Raw genomic sequence first — 23,724 nt, 5'->3', positions numbered from 1 at the left:
TATATGCAAAGATTTTAAGTTAAACAGCATTTAATTTAATGCACTTTTGGATAAACAGCTTCTTTTCCAATTCATCAACATTTAAACATCTGCTTTGCCTGCAGTAACTTCCAGAAATGTCCCACAAGGTACATAAATGAGCCATCCAAGAATATGACAGCTCATCTCTGTTTGAACAACTCATGCTCATACACAAAAATTTACTCATTCTTCCAGTAGACCTCAGATTTAAGAGATGATGACCCTTTGAAGGTGAACTGCTGTTCACCTTCAAACCTGTTATACCTTCTAATATTTTTCTGTGCATGAATACAAACATCTTTTATTTCTTTAAACCTCCATTAATTTGTTTCTTCTCATTGTTGTAAAAGAGCTTTATATGCGACTCTTCTGGTAAATGAATTAACTGTGAGAATTTAGTCAGTGCTTTATACCACAGAAGTAGTTATCTTAGAAATAGCCTAGGTAAAACAGTTACAAGAAAGCATTAAATTATGAAATAATGAAATCCCCCTCAGCTCTGCCTTAAATAACAGCATTCATGAAACTGGTTTCTGCAGTGTCAAATTAAAATAGGAAACTCCAGTAGCAGAGCTCAGAAATACCAGTTTTACTCTCTTGTAGATCCAGATCTGCTGCAGTTAATGTTCCAAAGGTAATGGAACCATTTTCTTCAACAAAACTAGGATACAGTCAGTGAGATGTCTTATCTGTTTTAAGTACTAAACATATTCTGGTAAAATACAGGGATATCCCAGTTCAGCCTTGGACTGCAAATCTGAAGCAGAATTGAGATGTGAAGATTCACTTTTACTTCTGACATTGTTACTATCCCTTTCAATTTTTCCTGATTTATAATTTAAATTACATTACATTTAATTTATAAATTAAATTACATTGTCCTGAGGTTGTGACAGTGCTGCTTTGAGGAAATTTCCATAAAGTCATGACACAATAAATGTTTTCTTTGCTCTCAGCACACTCCACTAGGGATTAAAGCATCAACAGTGCTGAGATGATGGGTTTGGTACCTGCAGGGTCCTCAACCTGCTCCTGAATGAGTCGGGACAGGAAGTCTCTTGTGCCATAGTGCAGAGATGAAAAAGACCTCTCTCCTCAGTAGCTCCAAGGCCAAGAGCTCCTCTGCAGCTGCCACCTCTGCACGCAGGCAGAACACACTGCCATGTGCTTTCTGTGGCCTGGCTTTCAGGCTCTTGGCATCAGGAAACAGGTACCACACACAACAGAGCAGCCAACACCTCATCTTACCATGCCTGGAAGAGAATGAATTCAGCCCTATCTCTACAATCCCCAAAATATTCTTTCTCACAGAAACAAGCCCATGCTGTTTATGGGTGTATACCCTTAAGCCCTGTACAACAATGTAGGGGGATACCTTTCTGCCATTATGTACATCACCCCTCAGGTATCCATAACAACCTTGTAACAATTCAATACCCACAGAAGCAGGAAAACAACACCTCAGTATGAATAAACCCTTTAGTTTAGTATGGTTTAAACAGTGTTTGCTTTCAAAGTTTATGAAATTATTACAAAGCTAAATTAAAGCTTAGAGGATTTTGTGTTTGTAGAACTCAAACTCAGTTCTTAATACTGCAGTGCTTAGAAAACATACCAATTTGCATGAATTGCTTTTGATATTTATAATTATTTTTTAGAAAGTCACACTTCCTCAAGGTTAAAAAAAACCCACAACCCATAAAGACAGCTTTCAAAATTATTCTTTCAGTGCCTTGTGACTAATACACACCATGCTGAATTTTAAGGTCATGTATTTATTTGGAAGTGCAATTATGCAAATGCTGTTTTCTACATTGTTAATATATTCGGGACTAGGATTAAAACTCGTGGTGCAAAACTCCCTTTTAAGGAGATGCAGAACTATCTGAGACCTATCTGAGTTCTTTATCCATTCAAAAACACACAGCCTTGTGCAGCTGAGTGAACTGTGTAGCTGAGTGAACAGTTGAGATGCCCAGAGAGAAGACAGAAAATTGCACAAAAAGTTTTGGGTATCCTTCCATATTTTTAATCCCTATCATGAACTTTGTAAAATTTTCTATCTGTAAATGGATTAAAATTGGCAAATTTTCTTCAAATAATTTCCTAGATGTAATAATAGTGACTTGAAATGAAATTTCAGATACCTGCAACTTTCTCTTAGAAACAGATACATAAAAATCCAATTTCTCTGATTTCCTTAGATTGTAATATTCCCTACCTTGTACTTTTATGTCATAACTACCAAGCTATAAGCCTGTAATTTTTGTGAGTGGCTGTTTTTCTTTATTTTCTTCCATTTTTTCCCTACCACTGGACCTCATGACCCACTTTTTTTTTTTTTTTTTTTTTCTGGACAAGCATGGTAAAGCATCAAACTAATTATTGAGCAAGTTGCTCTGATAGAGGGGAAGCCTAGGGTCTGTATGAAACTCCATATCTTCCCAGTGGTTAAGGCAATCAGCAGTTACCTTTGGCCTCTGTGAGCTCAGCATTTTCCAGCTATTCATCTTCACTTCCCTAAAGAGCTCTATAAAAGTTAACAGCACAAACAATACGCTAGAGATTAACACAGCTCATATAAATACACAGCAACCGCCTGGCAGTGTAATGATTTTTCTCTCCCAGGGCAGGTCCTAAGGCAGCAGAAGCCCTCACAGACCTTTGTGTAAATCTGGTCCTTAAAAAGACAGGAGAGATCATTGTCATCATTGCCATCACACAAAAGTTAATAGTTGGGTCACCAACTGCTTGTGATGCTGGAAAAATCATTGGGAACAGTATTCGTGTTTCGATTTCTTCCCTGGGACATACTTGCTTTTCTCAGCAGTTTCCCCTCAAGGAACATTACTGTAAACAACTGTCCTATTTTTATGCAAATTCATGTTTTACAGGAGATAAGACAGTAATGATAAATTCTTCCCATTTCCTAACACTAGATGAGAAAAACTTCACTCCATAAAGAACCAAAATTGTAATATCAGAGTGTCATTCTTAACAGGGGTGAAATATATTCCCTTATTAGCAGGAACAGAGCATCATTTGTTCTTGTAACATGATCTGTCTGTCTGCAAAGAAAAATCCCAGTTAATCATTTTATTTTATTATATTTTTTCCAATGACTGAAATTTACACAAATGAAAATAACTAGGGATTCATCATGGGTTGACAATACTTTCAAATTAATAATGGATGGTGTCACATCTCCTCTAAATTACTAACTACCTTGACAGACAGCTAATAAACACTGCAGCCGGGTGCAGCAGCCTCCTACACATTACATTGTCCCCTGAGTCTTAAACGACAAAGGATGTGCAGATTAGGAACATTTCTCATTTGCATAAATTAAGCCCCAGCTCTGCCTTACCTTGTCTCCTTGTCCTTGGGCATCGTGGGTGACCCATAGCCAAAAGCCTGCTTGTCCACAGGAGAGGGCATTGCCTCGACCATGCCTGGGAGGCCGACAGCGCTCCGTGCTTTCGCATCCACAAACACCGGCGGTCCTGGCTCCTTTTTGAAGGACTGGCGGCTGGGGGAAGACCTGTCAGGCTGGATGGTGTGGGCGGGAATGTGAGGGCCATGGTGAGGATGAATATCAATCATTCTCATGTCAGCCACCCTGTGGGGTGAGGCTGGAGGTGTTTTAGAGCCAAGAGTGGGCAAATGGCTCTCTGGGTACTTTCGTGACTTCTGCCTGTACAAGGACTGCTCCAGCATTTCAGGCTGCATCGAGGGGTTGCAGTAAGTGCTCGATGACCTCATGGCACTGCGATGGTAGGCTACAATGTGATCGGGGACGTCGAGGGGGTGTCCGGAGTGTGGTGCAGCCACACTCATCCTCCCCTCATGAAACAAGTAGGGGTCACCGTACAGACTTTCGTTTCGCATCAGGGTAAGGTTTTTGTTACTCATGTCCTCGTCTGGCTTCACGTCCCGTCTCTCCAAAATGGCGCTTGGGCTGGGCGATATGGAGCGCGAGGCTGGCACGCTGGACAGCCGGTCCCTGGGGATGGTGGCATTGCCTGGCACACCCACGGGCCGGCCCCCACCATACGGAATCCTGGACGGAGAGGGAGGCATGGAGTGGGGCACCGGGGTGGAGGGTGGAGAGCTGGGCAGCGCATGCAGAGGGTGTGTGGCAGATCCAGGGCGGGAGCCACTTGGGCCATCTCGTCCCGTATAAGCAATTTCCCTCTGCATCTGGAAAGAAAAGGAAAAACACCTCAGATATAAAATTACTGAATGAGCAAAACGTGATGTGGGTTTTCTGTCTACAGAAAATTGGGAAATAAAAACAAACCCTTGAGACAAAATAATTTTTATCTGCATAAATAAAACCCTTTGGGACCTCAGTGCCTAACAAAAATAACAGCTATAAACAGCAATAAAATGGCCTGTATGTTAAAGGAATATGAGAGGTTTAAAAATGCTTTTACTTATGCAAATACCATCTCACCCTAATCTGATATTCACAGGTACTGAAGCTGAAATCAGGGGTTGCGGTGCCAGGTGTTCCATGTACATGTAGCCAGCGACAGACTTAAACAGTTATTGATCAGACACACAGGCTAGAGTTCACTGATTCCAAAGCATGATAAAAATGCTGATATTCTGGCATCACAAACATACCTGAAGTCCTTAGACAAGAAAAGGAAATATTACAACTGACTGGCTATTTTCTTCAGTGCAGGATTTAAGCTTTTGCTAATGACTTGATGTGGTTTTTATTACACAAAGGACACACAAGACATAGGAGAAAAACTCACACATTTATTGACTATAACACAGTCAACTTATATGAAAACAGTCTGACCCTATGTAACATGTGCCATTGCAAAGATAAGAGTGATTCAGAGAGTTTGTGGAGCACATGCTCAGAAAGTCATGGAACATTTTATCATAGTTTTGTAAGCAACAGCAGTAAGGAAAAGAAGCAAGCAAGGAAAAGAAAAGGGAAACTTCCAAAACAAATGTATTAGTGCTTTATTAAGAGAGGCCTTGGCAAAAAATCTGCAGTGGACACATGTGCTTTTGAGAGTATACAACCTCACTGTGCCCAGCCATGACCTCTCTGGATGGCTGAACACTGTCAATGACAGACAAGAGAAATTCTCCCACTAGAAAGCATCATGTGCTTGTTCTGGTGCCTTTGGGGAAAGGTGGGTGAATAGGGAGATGAAAAAGCCAGCTAAGGACCAACTACGTAAAAAAAAAAAAAAAAGCTGAATCTTTCAGCTTCCCTCTCCATCACCTCCAATGGATTGTAGAAAACTGTATATCACCCTCCCCCGACTCTACATTCCCAAAGTTGCAGAGCACAAAATGTACAGTGGATGCTACTGATCTAAAATCTACACGATTTTTCTCCCCTCTCACTCCTTGCTCTGATAATGTGACTGGATTCATTGTAGTTACAGTGATCCATGGCAGATGAAGCAAGAGATTATTCCTGTCTATTACAGGTTTTTCCACTGGTAAGGGAATTGCAGCGTCAGTATATAAACAATAGCTGCTCTTATCACAGCAGGTTCTGTTCTCAGGAATTAGAAATTATATTCCCCAGGGCCAGAGATCAACAGTCTGGAGTATCAGGTATTAGAAAGAAGAAAGGAGATAATCTGATTGTGGTCTCAGCAATAATAAATAAGTGTAACAAAACAAAGGTGTGCACTGGGATGGGTCATAAATGAACCAGATGAAAATCATGAAGCCAAACAGGAACATGGCATAACTTTTTCATTTGCACAGAGAAATAGTCTAGTCCAGAGTTTAAAATAATATATAATTAAAATATAACTAAACAGTATGAATCACTATATGAGAAGGAATTGAATATAGTTTTCTACTGGTTTGAAGAACCACCACAACATACTAAGCTACATTGTGCATACTGACTCTGGCCCTGAGCCAGTAGAACAAAATGACTCCTACTGACTTGAGCAGTTTTGGGATCATGTCTTTAGGGACAGGCAGATACAGATGTTTTATACCAAGAGAAGAACCCAGGGAAAGAAAATCCTCCTAGATTGTACTTGTACTGTACAAGCTACACAATGCCCTCTTTAGTTGCTTCAGACAAAGCTACAGAGGATGGAATATATCTGTCAAAGAAACCATAGCCACCAGGATATAATGGGTTGCAGTAAAAAGAAAATTCCAAAGTTACATTGCAGAGTGGAGAAAATTTCCATGGGAAGATTTGAAAGCAACAGATTTAATTTCCCCTAACTTTTGGACTTCATATTCCTGTTCATTCATTTCTCGTAAGTCAAAGCAATCTGTCAAAAAAAAAAATCCTATTTTCCACCTTAATATAATTTAGATGGAATAGTTTAAGATGGAAAATAATTTGAACATAGGACTGAGCTATTGCTCAAAATCTTGTGTCTGGATACTGTTTTATGTAACACTATTTATTTTTGTTTTAAAATAGTGCTTGGAGTACAAAGCCTCAATCCCAGCCTCCCTTGGGCTGGGCAGGGCAGAAACACCTGGGCATCCAAACCCTTTCTGAAAAGTATACCTGTTATTTTAAGCCAGGACTCAGGCCCTGGGTGGAGCATCCCAAAAGGGAGACCATTGGAGCCAGAGAGTCAGGGTGTCCAGGAAAGATTCACCAGGGCATGTGAGTTGGTCCCCAGGAGCCAGGCAGCTTTACCCGGTGGATTACAGTGTCTTCTGCCACACGGTTGGTATTTCCTCTCTTTCTGCTTTTCTCACTTCTCCAGACTCTACAGATTCTTTGCTAATGGTAAGTTTGAAAATGTGAAGGATGGTCTTGCTTCTCATCTGTACTTCTTTGGTGTGAGTCTAGTCACGCTACTCTCACACATACCCCACTTTCTGTGCCACTTTTCATCTTCTGTCCTTCACCACAAAACCCCATTGTTGCTCAATAAAAACCCATACTCTTCTGCATAGGCTTCTTGAGCCACATGTTCCTGGACTTCACATGACTTAGGGACAGAGAAAGAGGATATTGGGTTTATCTGAGCCTCTAAATACTGGGTGCTGTCACACACAATTGCTTTGAGGGCAAAAGGAAGTTTTTTTAGTGCAAGCACAGGATCATGTGCTTTTCAACTGCATCCATGTAATATGTTTGCCTAAAGGCGTGGTTTTCTTTAGCACATTGCTCTTCCTTGTTCCTACTGCCTTTAGACATTACATCCCTGAAATGAAAACTTGTCTTACCAATCCTTAGGTTAAAATATGGTAAACAGTGAGCGATCGTTTCTGTATAAAACATTTGGGGGAAAATCACAGCACTGAGAATCTTTCAGTAGTAAAAAAGATTACACCATGTTTAAACATCTCCTGTGAAGGTTTTTGGTCAGTCTAACAAGACTTAAGTCTATAAGATACAGATTTTGCTAATGGTTTTTTTAAACTAAGTCTCTATATACTAAAGAGTCAGCATTATATAAAAGCAGTTATGTTCTTTATTTCAAAGCTTGTTGGCACACTGAATAACTTGCAATACTTTGAAAATGTCTACATGCACAAAGTCAGCAAACCAGTTATCAATCCACCCAAGTGGGTGTAAGGAGGCTTGCTTCTGGTGGCTGGCAGAGAGGACAAGCAGAGCCGGTGTCTGCAGCCAGGGCACGCGGAGCTGTGCCTGCACCCACAGCGGGGCAATGCCAGCCAGCACCCGGCACCCAGCCTGCCGCTGACTCACGAGCCCCACGCCAAGCCTTCAGCTCACCGTGCAGCCGGGTTCCAGACGTACAGCCTGACTCAGGCCGTTATCTGCTCGCAACTCAGTGTGAAACTCCGGCAAAGGGAAAAGTAGGCCAGAGTTTGACCTGGCAGCCCTTCCCACGGCTCTCTTAGGCGTCCTCTCCATCACCAGAGAACATAGCAACTGGCTTTGCCCCAAGATTTTCAGACTGCCAAAACACCTACACAGAGCATGTTCCCAAAGTGGAGCTTATCCATGCACCCTCTTGGAGACGCTGAGGAGTTCCCAACAGCCTCCATTAATCACCCCTCAGCCATGTGAAGCTATTACTTTTCTTACTCTCCCTCTGACACCCTGCACTTCCCTGAGGAAAGTGCTCCTATGCTCTGCAAGCTGGCTCACCCAACAGTAAACACAGGACACCTGCAAAGAATTTTATTGAGACCTTGGAGTCTGTGATGAAAAAGCTACAGAAATACTAAGTACAGATAAATTTAACTGTTTGTAGAGATCTTCTATGAAAATTGGTCAACAGAAAAAAATCTTTGAAAAGATAAGGCAATCCTTCACTTTTCTAATGAGGAAAGACTTAATTAAAGAAACCTCAATCCAACAACAATAGAATCCATTAGTTTGTTCTCTCCTCATAAAAATAAGTTAACAACTTTACTGTACTACTTATGCAAACCCCTCAGCTTCACCATCAGTTGCACTATATGATAACACTTCTGTCATGTCTGATCTTTCATTCCAGTTGGATTTGGAGAGCTGAAAGCATAAATCCACTTTTGGAAAAAAACCAAACCCAAACACTTTCATGCAGTTTTAATATTTCTAAAATAAGATAATTTACAATAAAAAAGAATGCACTTGAAAATTGCAGAATTGGCAAACAGTTAAATGAGAATTTTAAGTATCTGTACCAAAACTATCTGTCTGAAGCCAAATCAAACATCATTGAAAGGATGTCACTCTTGTCTGTTCTTGCTTTCTCATAGAATGCCTTCTAGCACCTTTAAATTTCCCCATTCTATTGAGTCATTACAGAGAAAAAATCATGCTGTTTGCAGTTGTGGATTCCTCCAGCTGCACAATGCCATTTTTGAAAACTTCAAACACATTAGCATAATTTTTAGCTGTTTCTGGTCAGAAACTTTTTAATGATATGTACTTTCAGCAGACAACTTCAATCAAAGAGAGCTGAAACATTTTGTAAAAACATCAGTTAAGACAAAAGTTGGAAAAAAACCACCCAGCAGATTTCATTCAACAGTGATGTTGTTTCTTACCAGACATCCTTGGAGTGCTCTAGAGCTTTGGCTTTCCAGATTCAGAGACCTGGGTCAATTTGGTCAGAGTCTTATTTGGGGTAGGGACCCCAACTCTTCCATGTTTTCTTCAGCAGGGCAGGTGCTTAGTAGTTTGGGGTTACCAAGTAGTGAGACATGCTGGGGTTTCAGTGGCCATCACTCCTTGGCAGTGCTTCCAGACTAGAAGTTTACTTGGCAATTTTGCTTAAGAATGGGCTCTCTGATGCCCAAAAAACAGATTTCAGACTATGAAACCACTGACCTTGCCTAAGTTGGAACCTGGCCTTTCTTGAATCTGGCCCCGGAATGCAAGGAGCTGCCAGGGTTCACAATTGTGTTTTTTAATTACAGGAACCACACACTGGTAAAATAAAACTGATTTCAAATTTTCAAACTTCCAGTGAATGAGGAAGTCCAAGACCCAGCTAGCTGTTCTTAACATGTTGCATCTATTTCCATTATTTTTTCCTGGATAATTTTCCAGAAAAGGAGTTGCAGAGCTCCCTACGAAATCTCAACACTAAAATTAACTTCCCAGTATTAGTATGCACCTAGGTTTCAGTTCTTTTGGTCCTTTTATATAGTTTTGGTATATGCCCAGATGTAAAAACCTTTGTATTATGGTGAAAGGAGAATTGAGGTAAAAACTCAGAACATCTATGAAAGAGGAACTTTCTAGGGTCTGATTACATATATGGTGGATATATCAACAGATTAACTGGGTTTTTCTTCTTCCATTTATGCTCTTAATTCTATGGTTTTTTTTGTTTCTCTTAACAAATAACAACACAATCAGTCAATATAAGATGTTTCTTAGGATGAGTCTGTGATGGTTAGTGATGGTGAAATCATCCAGTCCTACAGTTTCTATGTTCATTGATTACTCTTTATTTTGGCCAGGGTCAGCTGGCTAGCAATTGACATGAACAAAATAGGAGAACCAGAAGGTGATGCTCACTATCTTAGAAGGTGGAAGTTAGAGGACATAAACATGACTCTCCAGAAAGGAGGCATTCTGAGTGAACCATAATCAGCTGTTGTCACCATACTACTCAATATCACTGTGACACTCATATCTTTCTCCCAGTTGTGCAGGTGTGCAGAGAGGCTATGGCAAAAGCACTATTTGATCCTCAAAAGCAGAATTTCTAGGATATCATATTGTGGTTACCAATATATTGACTTGAAGCTCAGACACCCCATAATTTCCTTGCCATGCCACAGAGTATCAAACACATTCTTAACATTATTGTCTCTTATTTTATACATACATGTTTAATACACACTTGTGTATGAATCCAGTCCCTACAGTGATCCAAATGTTTTCCCTCAAGGTATTTTACATGTCTCAATATGTCCTTTTATATCCCTGACTACATATAAGCTTAATTCATACCATATCCTAAAGTTCCCACGGGGAAAACAAAGAATACCTAGTTCACTTTTTACTGAATGTAAAACAGATCCATAAAATTCTAAGCTAACCACAAAACAAATGTAATGGTAATATCAAAAATAATGTTTGATTGCTTCACCTTGCCTGTAAGTCGATGTGCATGCTGAAGACGGATCAGGCAAACAAGCAGAGAGCTTTTTGCAGACCAAAACCTGCACAGTGCTCTTTTGGGCATAATTTCTTCAGCTATTCAGATGCTATCCTGAATATTTGTTTTCACAATTTAAAACATTAGCACTCTTACTACACTCTTAGACAGCATTATTGCCTATGGACCAATAAAACAATCTTTGATAAGATCTTTGCTTCGGAATAATAAAGTCACTTACTGTTTTTTAAGGAAACCACTTGAATGGCTACAGCAGTGAGATGAACATTTGGTTCCACTTCTTCTAATAAAGCACTTTTTGTTTTCAGTCTTGAATCTCAATCCTTGGTCTATGGTATAATATTTTGTATATCCATGTCTTTTGCAAAAAGGTTTTGAAATAGGAAAAATGTTCCTTGTTCCCTCTGCTCACAACAGGCCATCTTGCTTTATCCGGTCATCTAAGTAATGCTGTTTCAATAGACTGAAGTACTTTTCCACATGACAGGCCTGCAATTTCTCCTCCCCTTTGAAATTAGTCACTAAATAACCTCCTTGGCATGTCACCCAGTCACAAACTGTGCAACACTGTGTGATTCAATCGCTCAATCATTTTTTAATGTGTGCCTATAAGATGCTTAGAAAGAGACTAACATTATGGAGTGAACCACAAAAGAGACTCACAGAGGGGAAAGCCATAAATAAAATAGTGAGTAACCTCTGTTTCAGTAACACAGTGCATTTCAAAGGCAACACTATGAGACCTATACATATTCATTCCCCAACAGGTGAAGACCTTCAACTATTTAGCAAACCCAATAGACAGAATTCTAGAAAAAAATAAAAATCAGCATTTATAAACCTTAGAAGCTTTTCACCTCCTCAAATTGGTAGTGCCACTGTAGAAGGAAGCACAAGCTCCTCCCCTGGAGGAGCTGTCTACTCATTAACCAGGCACCTGAGCCACTTGGATAACCTGAACTTCGGGGTCCCCATAAATCAATCCCATTGTTTTCTCTGCAGCAAAGCACATAAGCCATTATCATTGGTTGTTGGGTTTGATTTGTTTTGTTGTTGTTTGTTGTTTTTTAGGAGGAAACAATAGAGAAGGTAAATGTACTTTCAAAAATTAGAATAGAAAAGATGCTTCACTCCAATCTATCCCCTCACATGAAAAGACCATACATAGAATATGGAAATTGTCTCCTTAAAAAGACAGCATTTGCAGCCTGAAAGAGTTCAAATATCATAAGGAAAAATCTCATGACACAAACCCTGCCCAGTCCTGCAGTTATCTTCTGCTTTGGGGAGTTGGTTCTTTCACTCTTGGTATGGATTTTTGCCTGATTTTGCTTTTGTGCAAGTAAAAAATTGCCTATATCATAATACAGAGCATTCAAAGGAATAAATATACAATTTAAGCATATGATTGTGAGCTAATAGTGCTGTACAGAATCAGTCCTAATGATACATTACTGAAGCAGCATTTCTGTTTCACAGTCTCACAGGCTCTCAGTTTCAGCCACCAGTGAAGGAGGCATCAGTCATTTCTGCTATGAAACGGCAATTTGACACTAAGCATTTAAGTAACAGGAGAAAGATCAGAGCAGATCTGGTAGCCAAAACTAAAAATCCAGGTCTTCCATGCCTTACTACACTCAGCCCAGCATCAGAGAAGTCTTCCAGCTTTCTAGACAGCTGCTGTGAATTCTGATTTGTAATGTATGCTGTAAATTTGTATGCTATTATTGATCTTGACTAGAACTTTACAAAATTTATATGTAGTGTAATATAAACATTCTTTTCAGAAATGTAAAAAAAAATAGTCTTAAATGCTTATTTTTCAGTTTCTGTGTAAAATATTTTAAAACATTATTTTTATTAAATATTTGTACTAGCACGATAATAAAGTATTATTATGGCACAGAAACAATGTTAACCCTATTTATTTCTATTTCAAATTTAATCAGTCAAGGCTGTTTTCCTGCAGTGTAGGGGTAAAGTATTGGTAATTTATGCAGTGGTAATTTACCATCCAAGCATCTGGTTTAAATTTGGCAGGTTTAACTAACCAGTCAAGCATCCCCTTTTAATGAATGGATGTATATACTTGACCTAGTTAAAAAGCTGCTTAGGTTGGCGGACCAACCAGACTCAGAAACATCAAGAGTAAAAAAACCAAGCAAATTATCCTAGAACACTTTATTGCCACATGTGCTCTTCAGCAGCTGCAGAGAATATTCTTCTATCCATCTTCCTTACAGGCTAACAAATCTGAAGTGAGAAATTATTATGCTAACATGCAGGATAAAAAAGATTTCTGTATTTTGCTAAGTTTCCCTGCAATGGATTGCAAGCTGCTAGGCTACACATTTACAGTAATAGGACTCTAGCATAACAAAGTGTATCCCAGAACAATATAACTAGTTCTCCACACTTATGACATGATATTCATGTATGTCTGAGGCATACAAAAAGCTTTTCATTAGATGAATTAATCTGCTTTTAATTTTAGAATATATCAGGCATAGAGTCATAAATATTGCACAGTTGTATCATGACCAAAGCTGTAATTTAATTTATAGGTTCTAACAATGCATACAAATAATTCAAGCATCACTTTCCATTTCAATTACTTTATCAGGGCCCTCAAGCACTATCTAGCTTGCCATGTATTATCCCATCTACAATTACTTACCATATATTTGTTTATAAAGTACAGTACAGAACAAGAACTCCTTTTCAGTTCAAGCCCCTGTGTATACTAAGGGGCACAACACCCTGTGCTTCACTAGGACCAAGTCTGGAAGTTTAGGTTTATTTAGGACTTTAAAAATCAATGTTAATTAATGTCTTTATTAATGATAGGTTCAAGTCACCATGGACCTATAATGCCAATCACTCTCCTTTCTTATACATCATTAAAAGTGTTGGTCTGTTGGACCTTTCCATCAATTTGCTCATCACATCAATTTATTTTCTGTTTGTTTCCCTCATTTTGAAACAGAAAAAAATGTTAGAGACTAAACATCAGTAGAACACACAATTAAAAAGTCAGAGAATATTTTGAAGTCTACTGTGGGGTATACACATGTGGCATATACATAACTTATTGCTTGACTGTTGATCAAAGTTCTCTCTGCTCCTGATAACAGCTCTTTTGGTTCCTATTCCTTTAATACTACTTTCATGGATGGAAATAATTAAGTGGCTAATGCCTTAAAGTGCTGCAAACAACTATTTCCTTGACAGAAAACAGTAAAGCACTTACAGTTATTACTGGCCACTAACTCAAGACTTGGTTTTGTTCTCAGCGCTCCAGAACAAAGTTTGTGAAGGAATCAATGGGGTTTTGCTTAAATTCAACAAATTAGTTCAGTCCAGTAGAATCTGAACAGAAAGACAGTTTGCTGATGACAGCATTTAGAGCTGAATTACAAAAAAAAAAAAATTTCTCCTCTATTTGGGGGATTGGGGTTAGGATTTTGGGTGTGGAATTGGGTTTTGAGATTCATTTTTTTTCTGCCAAGGAAGGTCTCACACCACCTCACCAGTCCTATCGCCCACCTAGCTTCTAATTTTGATCCAAGAAACCAAGAGTTTGAGATGACAAAGACCAATCTGTGGAGTTGTCTGCATTATCTCCTGACTCTTCTGGCTCTGATCCACAAGACTCGTGAAGGCGGCTGGGGAACTGCCATCAGCACCTTTCTTCTCTCTGCTTAGGGTGGCACCATGACAAGGTCAATTTCTTCTATGAAAGGAGAGATGTTTAGCTTTGCCTCCAAACACTCAGCAGAGAGGAAAAAAAAGCATTCTTACTTCATCCTGATCCTAGTCTCAGTTTCTTCCCCATGGCAGGAAAGAGGGAGTAGAACAGAGCCCCCCAAGCCGCTGTTCTTCACCAAGTCACATGGGTGACACACACCAGCACCCAGCCAGGCTGAGCTGCTGCCACTGCACTTCACTGCTCTCCATCACCCTGAAAAACTCTTTCAAATTGGCCTTGACTTTTTCACATCAGCTCTCCAGCCCACTGCCCATATTTATACCCAACAAGGATGTGTGTGGTGTTTCCTTGAAGCCTGAAAATACTAAAGAAGCTCTTTGAATCTGAGAGGCCAAGCTAAACAGGGAGGGAACAGAACAGATCTGGCTCTGGATACTGAATTTCACATTATGTGCAGACCACACTATCTTCTCCTAAACATGCATATTGTTTGTACTCCCTCTGTTTACTGATTCCAAAGGCATGCAGTAAAACAGATATGCCCTGGAGTAAACACAAATACCATAAAATTCTCTTATACTTGTTCCAAACTCCCTAGTTCTTACAACATAAATGCAAACAAACAAACAAAAAGCCCTCTCACACCACAGAGCATATTACTACTGGCTAGAATGCACCACTATAAAGGGGACAGGCAGCTCTACAGCTTCACTGCTGGCAAAGCAGCACTCTCACTAGAACAGCTGGATCTTGCAGTGTGGACCAACAGAGCCTCTGAAGCAGCCCACAAATGAGCATCTGAGCTCCCAAGAGAAGTGTTGTCTTGTAACCTGTGAATTAACATAACATATACACACATATATATATATGTTTTGCACACAAGCAGTAAATTTTTGGCCTGTGCTCTGGTGATAGATTGGTATAATCTGAAATTTTCGAGTTTTAGGGATTAAAAAAGTTAAAGGCAAACTAATAAAAGTGGGAAGTCCTCTTCTGTAAACTCTATAAGCCTCTCAAACATTTTTTTAAGTTTACTAGTGCAAATATAGCCAATTCTCACTGGAGTTGCATGAAGAAGGTTCTGCAAAACTGAACTATTACGTCAGGTCTGCAGTCTGTCTCTCTAGCCTGTAATTCAAACCTCATGCTTCCCCCTTGTTTCTGTCCTGATTTAAGCAAGGACATTTTCCTAGCTATAGGAAAGTATCACAGCATGTATCACAGACATACATGCATTAAGCACCTCTCAAAAAGTCAAGAAGCAATATTAATTGCTCTGGATTGAGGATTTGTCTCACCTAATGTTTCATTAAAAGAACGTCAGCCAGACATCCTCCAGAGTCAGCTCATTCCCCCGGAGCTGGGTGGGACAAGCTGCCCTTTTGCATTCCCAACCTCTCACCACTGCAGTGGGAGGCAATTTCTACACTGATCTTATAAGGATTAGATTTTTTAAAAAATTCTTTATAGTGAGCCTGCCCATATGTCTTTTCATTTAGCTCACTTTCTTTTCTGTTTCTCATCCTACTTTTTTCCTTTTTTTTTTTTTTTTCCCCTTCTTTATAAGAAAGCTGAGATCCTTTAACTACAAAGGACAATGACGACTCCATTCCATCTGCTGCTTGCTGGTCCATGCAATGGACGTTGCTGTGATTTGCCTTGGAGAATTCAACCTGATCTGTGGTTCCTTTTTTATTTGAACTAAGTAGTAAGCATCTCTCTCCTGAAGCTGGCAATAAACATTATTTATTTCTCAGCAGGGCAATATGGAAGCACATTCATTTTCCTCTTCCTCTGTCCTACCATTAGCACACTTATTTATGCCTAAACTTTCTGACTTTTTAAATGCAGAGAGCTGAGTTTGTGGCATGAAATGTTCCCTTAGTTCATAAGTAATGCAGAAATATTAATAAAAATAAATAAGTCATATATTGCAGATATTTTAGTAACATTTAACTCATGACTTGGACTGATGACCTTAAAGATCTTTTCCAACCTAAATGACTATGTGATTCCCTGAAACAGGGAAGAGAGACAGGAGGCAAAGAAGTATTATGTGGAAAGGTAATAGGGAATTATTAGTGTAGAACTATAGAAGAAAGGAAAAAAGACAAAACAAAATGGGAATGAGTGTGAAGGATAGTAAACAGGAGTTTGTGAAAGACAAATGAGAGTAATATTGGAGATGGAGTGCTGAAAAATTAATAAGGAGACAATAATAAATAAAAAAGGAAACAAAAATAAGAGATTTAAGCTAGAAGAAAGGAATTAATGAGAAAAAGAGGAGTTAAAGATGCTGTAGTGTATGAAGAAAAGGTCAACAAAATTTCAATGAAAGAAAGAAAAAGCAATAAATGGAAAAACATTAAGTAATGCAGATTTTCTTTCTTTTTCTAGAAGATTTTGCATTAGTTCTTGTTATTACAGTGCTGGAGCCTAGCATAGCAGACATGTTAGGGAGAGGGAGAGAGCAAGAAAGGAAGAAGATGGATGAGAAAGAAGAACATCCAACATAAACCGATTTAATTTTGTTTAGTATTCTAAGGCTTTGTGTGTTTTTTTGGCAGATGTGATCAGAACATGAGGGTGGTTTTTAGGAGAGAAGTGAGCAGAGCACTTCAGGTAAATGCCAGTGGGAGTGACCCACAAATGCTCAAGGACATGGGCAAAGAAGATAAGACCATCACTTGCTTTTGCAATCCACTCTCATATGCAAAACAATGGTATTTGAAATGCACTTTAAAGCTAAAAATGGCTTTTGAAACTCAGCACCAAGTTCAGCCATTACCACTGAAGATGGTTCAAACCAAACCAAACCAAACAGTTTCATCTCCCTCAGAAAGTGCAAGAAGTAACAGCTCTCTACAAGTGAGGCCTTAATGCATTATTATCTCAAATAATATATCAAATTCTAAAAAAATATTATTATATATATTAATATATCAAATTAATCTATTAGATGCTCCATGCAGTGGGATTGTGTGCTGAGAGATAACACTGAGGTGGCTGCTGCCCTCTGTACACATCTGGTTGTAGGGGCAGACAACAGAAGTTCTGGTTTGATGGAACCATCACCAAGCTCTGACAAGTGATGAGACATGTCATGTGTGTGTACATGCACGTGGGCACACAGCCCTTACTTCTCAGAAAACTTTCTCCCTTGTCAATTCCATGGTGTTATCAATCCCCTGACCACACAGGCTTATGACCCCAAGAACACCTGCACATCAAGAGCTCTTTGGTCATCATAATGTTCAATGGCCCTTCCCATTCCTAAGCCGAGGTCACCTTTTTTCAGGTGTAAAACAAGACGCAAACAAAAAAATGAGAGGCAAGCAGTATCATTCTTCTTCCTATAAAATGGTGAGCTTACAACATGCCTCATCTTCAATATGGCTCGAGGAATGGGCTCTGGGTTTGGACTAGCCTGGCTGTACCTGTACTGGACCTGCTGTCACAGATTAACTGTCAATGAGAAAACCTTGACAACACACTGACTGAACTCTGCTTGGAAAGGAATGGAGCAAAAGGCCACTTGCTCCAGACTGACCCAGAGCCAACCCATGAGAGCTTCCAGTCTAGCCACACTTTAGGCAGCCCATTTTGCACTGGCCTGTCTGAAATCACAGTGCCTCTGTGTGGAAGTTTATTTCCCCAGCAGCATTTCATCATTTGAGTTATCTCCCTGCTACCAGTCTGCAGTGATTTACTCCTGATTGGCAAGACAAACACCCAGATCAGTTAACAGGCACTCATTTCTGCCTATTTATGTATTTAATTCTCTATGAACAAATGAAATGTGAGAGTTAAAAAAAATGTTTATATTATCCAATTAAGCAGAGAAAAGTTAATAAATTTCTCATGTTTTATTTTCCTGTGCTTCTTTTGTGTACTATGCAGACAGAATGGTGAGTGCACTAAGAAACCTCTTGGCATTTCAGCCAAGATTTTTCAGGGTGTTATCACAAATGACAAAAATATAAACACACTAAAACATAACACATTTCAATCCTAAAAAGGTCGGATTTACATAATTACATGATTGGTTTGCCAATATCCACATTTATCTCATCAGTACAGCATGGCCCACCCATCCCATAAGCTATTCAGATTGTTTGGATTGAATGTATAAAAGCTGTTACTGATCTATTTTCCTAAAGTTAACATTATGACAACCCTCATAACTAGTGCTGCATTCAAACCAATTGTTGCCTTTGCTTTCAAACCAACTGCTCCTTTCTTCTGATTTTCTACTAATGTTTTTTATGGTAGAATTTTCTGAGAAGAAACAGAGTCATGTAATTCATGGAAATGCAGAAAGCATTTCCTCCTCCCTCCCCATTCTCTTTAAAGAGATGAAGGACACCATGTACATACCATAGACAACCACCACCAATGCAGGGAGCCAAACCCTTCAGACCAATGTCAATTTCAGCATTTCCTTAGGGCACCACAGAACTGATGGGGTCATCTCATTTTTTTCCAAAAAAGGAATAGTTTCAAAGATGTACAGTTCTGGTACAGATGAGCACTTTTATTTGGTTTAAATATGCTGTATATCAGATTTCTGCTATTTAAAAGAAAAATACTTTTAGTAACTGCACTCATAAATCAAAATAAATGCATGGCTTTCTGACTCCCTGTACTTACTCAGCTCTTATTTTTGTTCCATATTTGTGTCTCTTCTCATTGCAATGAAGACAACTAAAAGTGAACAAGTTGATATAGTTATATAAACATAAAGAAAGTGTAACCTTTGGTCTCATCTTACATTACCAAACAATTGAGTCAAAATACAATTCCTATTACAGATATACAAAATGGATTAGAATGTAAATAATACAGAAATATAAAACAGAGCTGATAGTGAAAAGACATAAGCAGTGTGTCCAAACCTACTTCTTCTATATAAGGGCATAAAAAACCAGAAAAAATAAGTAGTTGTGCTGAGTTTTGAAGTCTGCACTATTGGCAGGAGAAATGGTAAAGAAAAATCTTACGTTCAACTGGATTCTGCAATTCAAGTGTCCAAGCCACACCACAGCCCACAGCCACAAGGTTGAACAGCATTTGCAGTTGTATATTTTTTGAAATAACAGAAATGCTATCAGCGCATCAACTAGGAGTCTTGGATCACAAACTTCTTCCTACACTGTTTGAATCCTACATTTTCTTTTACTTCCTTCTATCCCAAAAATATCCAAATTGGTCAGCGTGGCTGAAGTAAACAATCTAGTTTACCCAAAGGTCAAGCTATCTATAGTAAATACTAAGTGGTACAGGGAGTAGCCCTGTACCCAACACACCCGTTCACTCTTTTCACTTAGTCACACGGAGTTCAAATTTGCAATGATGTAAGAAAGACATATATTCAGACAAAAAAAATTTCAGCATCACGTCATTTCTCATGGAGTCCTATTGCGTGCTGATATTTGCAACTGTCTTGCTTTTGCCAGCTGAGGCTTTTTTTAACCCCAGATCTTAACCTGTATCCAAGGAAAGATATTTTTACTGCTCATATTTTCAGAAGACTGATTAGTTTTCCAGAGCCCTTATTAGACAAAGTAAAATCCAAGATGGAGAAGAATCAAGATACTCAGATGTATAACTGTGCTCTCTTAGACAGAAGGTTATGGTTTACTCCATTTTGTTAAAAGAAATATAGGGACAGAATTCATTCTCTTTAGTATTCATAAAGCTAATGAATAATAATATACTGAAGTGAAGACTCAGTGGAAAGCAGAGAATCTGGGACACAATGATGAACATGCTTTGGATTTGTGAAAAACTTCCTGGAAAAGCTAAGGTCCTGCATGACAAGAAGAATGGCTTTATTGAAGAAGAAGAAATATTGTTGCTAACTTCACTTGGTTCTGGGATCTGTGGTAGTAAAATTCCCACCTTCAAAAAGTGATTTTTAACCCCTGGTCGAGTAACAGCTCCTTTGGAAAGCTGCCTGCAAGTCATAAAACTTGACTGGACTTTGACTTGTGTGACTCCTGCAATTCAGATAAGCTACCTGATATACAAAGGAGGTAAAGAAGGACCTCCCCTGCTTGTAAGGGAGGTCACAGCCATGAGCATTTTTATCATCTATCAATGTGTTCAGGGAGCTCCAGCAACATCTTGCTCTGTCAACTATTTAGGAATTTCAAGTAAGAAGTCAAATTAGTGCAAACTGTTCTACTAAAGGCAAGAAAAGCAAGAAAAAAAATGGAGCAAAACTTCTAAAGAATTGGCACAAGGAAACATTATGTAAAAAGAGGTGGAGTAAGAATAAAACCAGAAACTAGTAAGACAATAAAAAACGGACTCAAATCCAATCCTTATGTTTTTATTCTGGGCAAGCTCTCATTGAAGGCAGCAAAATCTTTGCCTGAGAACCTCAGATGTAAGAGAGATAAAATTTCTAGTTTTAATGAAGGGCTGGAAAGACCTTTACCCAAAACAGATAATATTTTGTCTGTGGGTAACTTCATCAGTTGCAGAGTAAGCTCTCAGCAAACCTCAACATGAAAGGCAGACCAGCTTGAATACAGGCCTGTTAGTGGGAAATAAAAAACCCTCCCCCTGAAAATTCCACTCTCTGGAAGTTTCCAGGTAACTGGTTTATGATAACTACCATATGACACTCCTCTCACACTAACTGGGAGATTATTGCATGGGTGTGGCAAGCTTGTGTTCCTTGAGTGGTTTTGTATCAAGAACATGACACTTTCTTTCTACAGCAGTTTCACATAAACTTAAAATCCATCCTCATTATTTGAAAATTAAAGAAACTCTAAAAAGTATCTTTTAAAATCTTGGTATAGTAATAGTATCTACAAGGTTATATTCCTTATGCATACATATATTCTCTATACATACTATTCCTAATGTTTGTGAAATTAAAAAAAAAAATAAACTAAAGCACAACACCATCATATTAAAAAAGCCAAAAGCTAAAAAGTGCAGTATCCGTCCAACTGTTATACAGGATCTGTATCTTTAAACAAAACAGCTTTGGGCTAGAAAACATTTGCGATTAATATACTTTTTTATGTGTAGCTAAATAAAAACAATATCTTTTTCTTTATAATGCTATCCTTTTTCTCACTAATTTAGGCTTTGCACAGCAGTAGGTATTGTAAATCAAAGGACACATGAATGAAAGAGAACAGGTACATTTACAGTCTTTCATCACAGACTGATTTGATGCAGGTACTCCTCAGTATCTGCAGGTCTGTAGTTGCATAAATAATTGGTAACTACTGAAAACCCACTCAAAGCAAAAGCAGTAAAATCACATCAGTGAAAAGAAAATCCAGAACATCAGAGACTTCTTTTATAAATTTTGTTCAGATTTCAGCAAGATTTGTAACAGCAAGTTGGAAAATAACTGTTCGTGTTCAATATGTAAGTTCCAAAACAGACATAAAATCTAAGAGTAGAGGTTGGTGATTTAAAGAGCAATTAAATATTTATTTTCTCACACAGCTGAAGGAAGAAGAAGCAGTTTTCATTGTTCTGACTGAAATTCACAGTTAGTCTGAAAACATATTTTAGTTTGGAAAATAAAAAAAAAAAGAAGAAGAAAAGAATTATATATCTTTCATTATTTATAAGCATCATCTTACCTTACATCTCTTGGTGAGTTCTGTTTCTAAATGACTTTGGCAGGTATTTTAATTCAGAATTAGTTTCAGCAATATGTGCCATTACATCTGCTCTTTAAAATAAACTGCTTTTTCCCTTTTCATCAGACAAAGTATGTGGCCTAAAAGAGCTGCAGCGTCCCTGCTCAAGAGATTTCGTGGACACTCAGAGGCTTTCTTTCCACTGTATGAAAGTTAAATCTGAGTAAGGAAGGCATTTTTCCTGTCCCGGAAATCAGCATAACCAAAACCAACGCTGAGCTAATGAGAAATGTTTCTTCCATGTGTTCTGTTTGGCAGACACCGCGAGTCATATCAAGGAAACACGTGATGTTTATAAATACAATATGGCTTATGTTGTCATAACCTCTCAATGACAAAAAGAGCATTAGAAAAAGCAGACAGCAAAACAGCAGGAGAGATGAGATTTGTATCATTTGGAAGGTCTCTATCAGATAATAGTGGTATTAGCAATTGCCTTTTTGTTTTGGTTTTTTTTTCTTTCTCCCCAAAAGGAAACAAAGTTTTATAGCAACAGGATCAGTAAGGTAAACACATAGCAACTTATATAAATGCTGTCCTATAGGCATCCTAGCACTAAAATGCATTCATCCAATTTACTGCTTGAATAATTTTCCAATAAATACTTTTATTCTAAATACCTCTATGTAATGCAAAGAGCTCTTATTTTTTTTATCTGTAGTATGCAATGTAAAGATACAATTGTGTCAGCATTTTCAACTTTTATGCTCATTGATGTTAAGATCATAAGCTATCCAATGAAAAGAAGTTAAAGAAGCTGAACACATGCTTACAGGTATCTTAAGAACACAGAAGAATTATTCTGCTTTTATTATTTCCCTATCTTTTCTGCAAAGCAGCACTGAATTTCAGCCTCCTTGGAAGCCTTACATTCTTTGGCAGTTGTTTAACAGTTTCTAATACTTGTAGGATATTTTTAAATTCACACATTGCATCTAGCTCTAGAGAGTTAAAATGTTAGCAGCCTGCTAACCAGTCACTTTCGGGGGAAAATGAAAAGTCTGTGGTGTGCAATTTCAATAACAAAAACTATTTAGCACAAGTTTACCCAACTTACCAAATGTCTGTCTCATTTTCCCATACAACTCATTTTAACTCCTCTCACCCTGGCAGCCAAAACCCCCATTGCTGTCAGGATCGTTATCATTTTTTTGCTGCTCTAACTTCCATAAAATGTGGAATTTCCAGGTACCCTGCGCTGCCCCAACTCAGCTCTGACTCAACTTGCCCTAACTGTTTCTTCTTGGAGAAACAGTCTCAAAAGAAAAAAAAATAAAAGTCCAAAACACCTCAAAGCATACCTCAGTACAACAACAGCCACAACAAGCATTCTTTGGATATTCTGACCTCACCCAGCAGAGATCTTATGCAGAGAATTAAGTAAAGCCATGGTAGGTCTAGGATACTTCAAAATAATGTGTACCCCACAGACCCTAGGGCAGGTGGATGGGAAGAAAAAGACTGCCAAGCAAAATAGCCACTAGTTTCTTATGAAGTAAAACTCCCTCCCAGCTCTCAAAATTGGCTGGTAGGTGCAGCTCAAAACAAACCACTGCATAAGCCCACATTATTAGTATCCAGCTGTGCCACCAGAAACACTGACTATTTTCTATAACAGAAGGGGGAAATTGCAATTTAAGTTTCTTTAGCCTTTAGCCACTCCAGAAAAGGAGAGTGTAGAGAATGAGGATAGAAAATACGCTGTGCACATTCAGTGGGGAAATCACTTCAGCTCAACAGTCCAGATGAAAGGAGCTGT

General features: G+C 38.6%; 1 protein-coding gene across 50 annotated transcripts in view; it reads right to left on the bottom strand.

Annotated features, from left to right (window-relative positions):
- Positions 1-23,724, bottom strand: part of KIAA1217 (KIAA1217 ortholog) — a 361,365-nt gene that overhangs the window by 46,039 nt on the left and 291,602 nt on the right. For 46 of the 50 annotated variants that reach the window (XM_086860806.1, XM_086860862.1, XM_086860878.1 and 43 more), the window contains one exon: positions 3,389-4,221. In XM_086860806.1, the coding sequence (XP_086716932.1) occupies positions 3,389-4,221 (833 nt within the window). Of the gene's footprint in view, positions 1-3,388; positions 4,222-10,800; positions 11,015-21,905; positions 22,241-23,724 lie in introns of those variants that run through there. The other 4 variants (XM_086861077.1, XM_086861085.1, XM_023920167.2 and 1 more) reach the window with 4 other exon arrangements.

The sequence above is a fragment of the Cyanistes caeruleus genome, chromosome 1, assembly GCF_971803275.1.
Source record: "Cyanistes caeruleus chromosome 1, bCyaCae1.hap1.1, whole genome shotgun sequence".
Lineage (NCBI taxonomy): Eukaryota > Metazoa > Chordata > Aves > Passeriformes > Paridae > Cyanistes > Cyanistes caeruleus.
The sequence above is the reverse complement of the archived record's forward strand: the minus strand, read 5'-3'. Positions and strand labels throughout refer to the sequence as shown.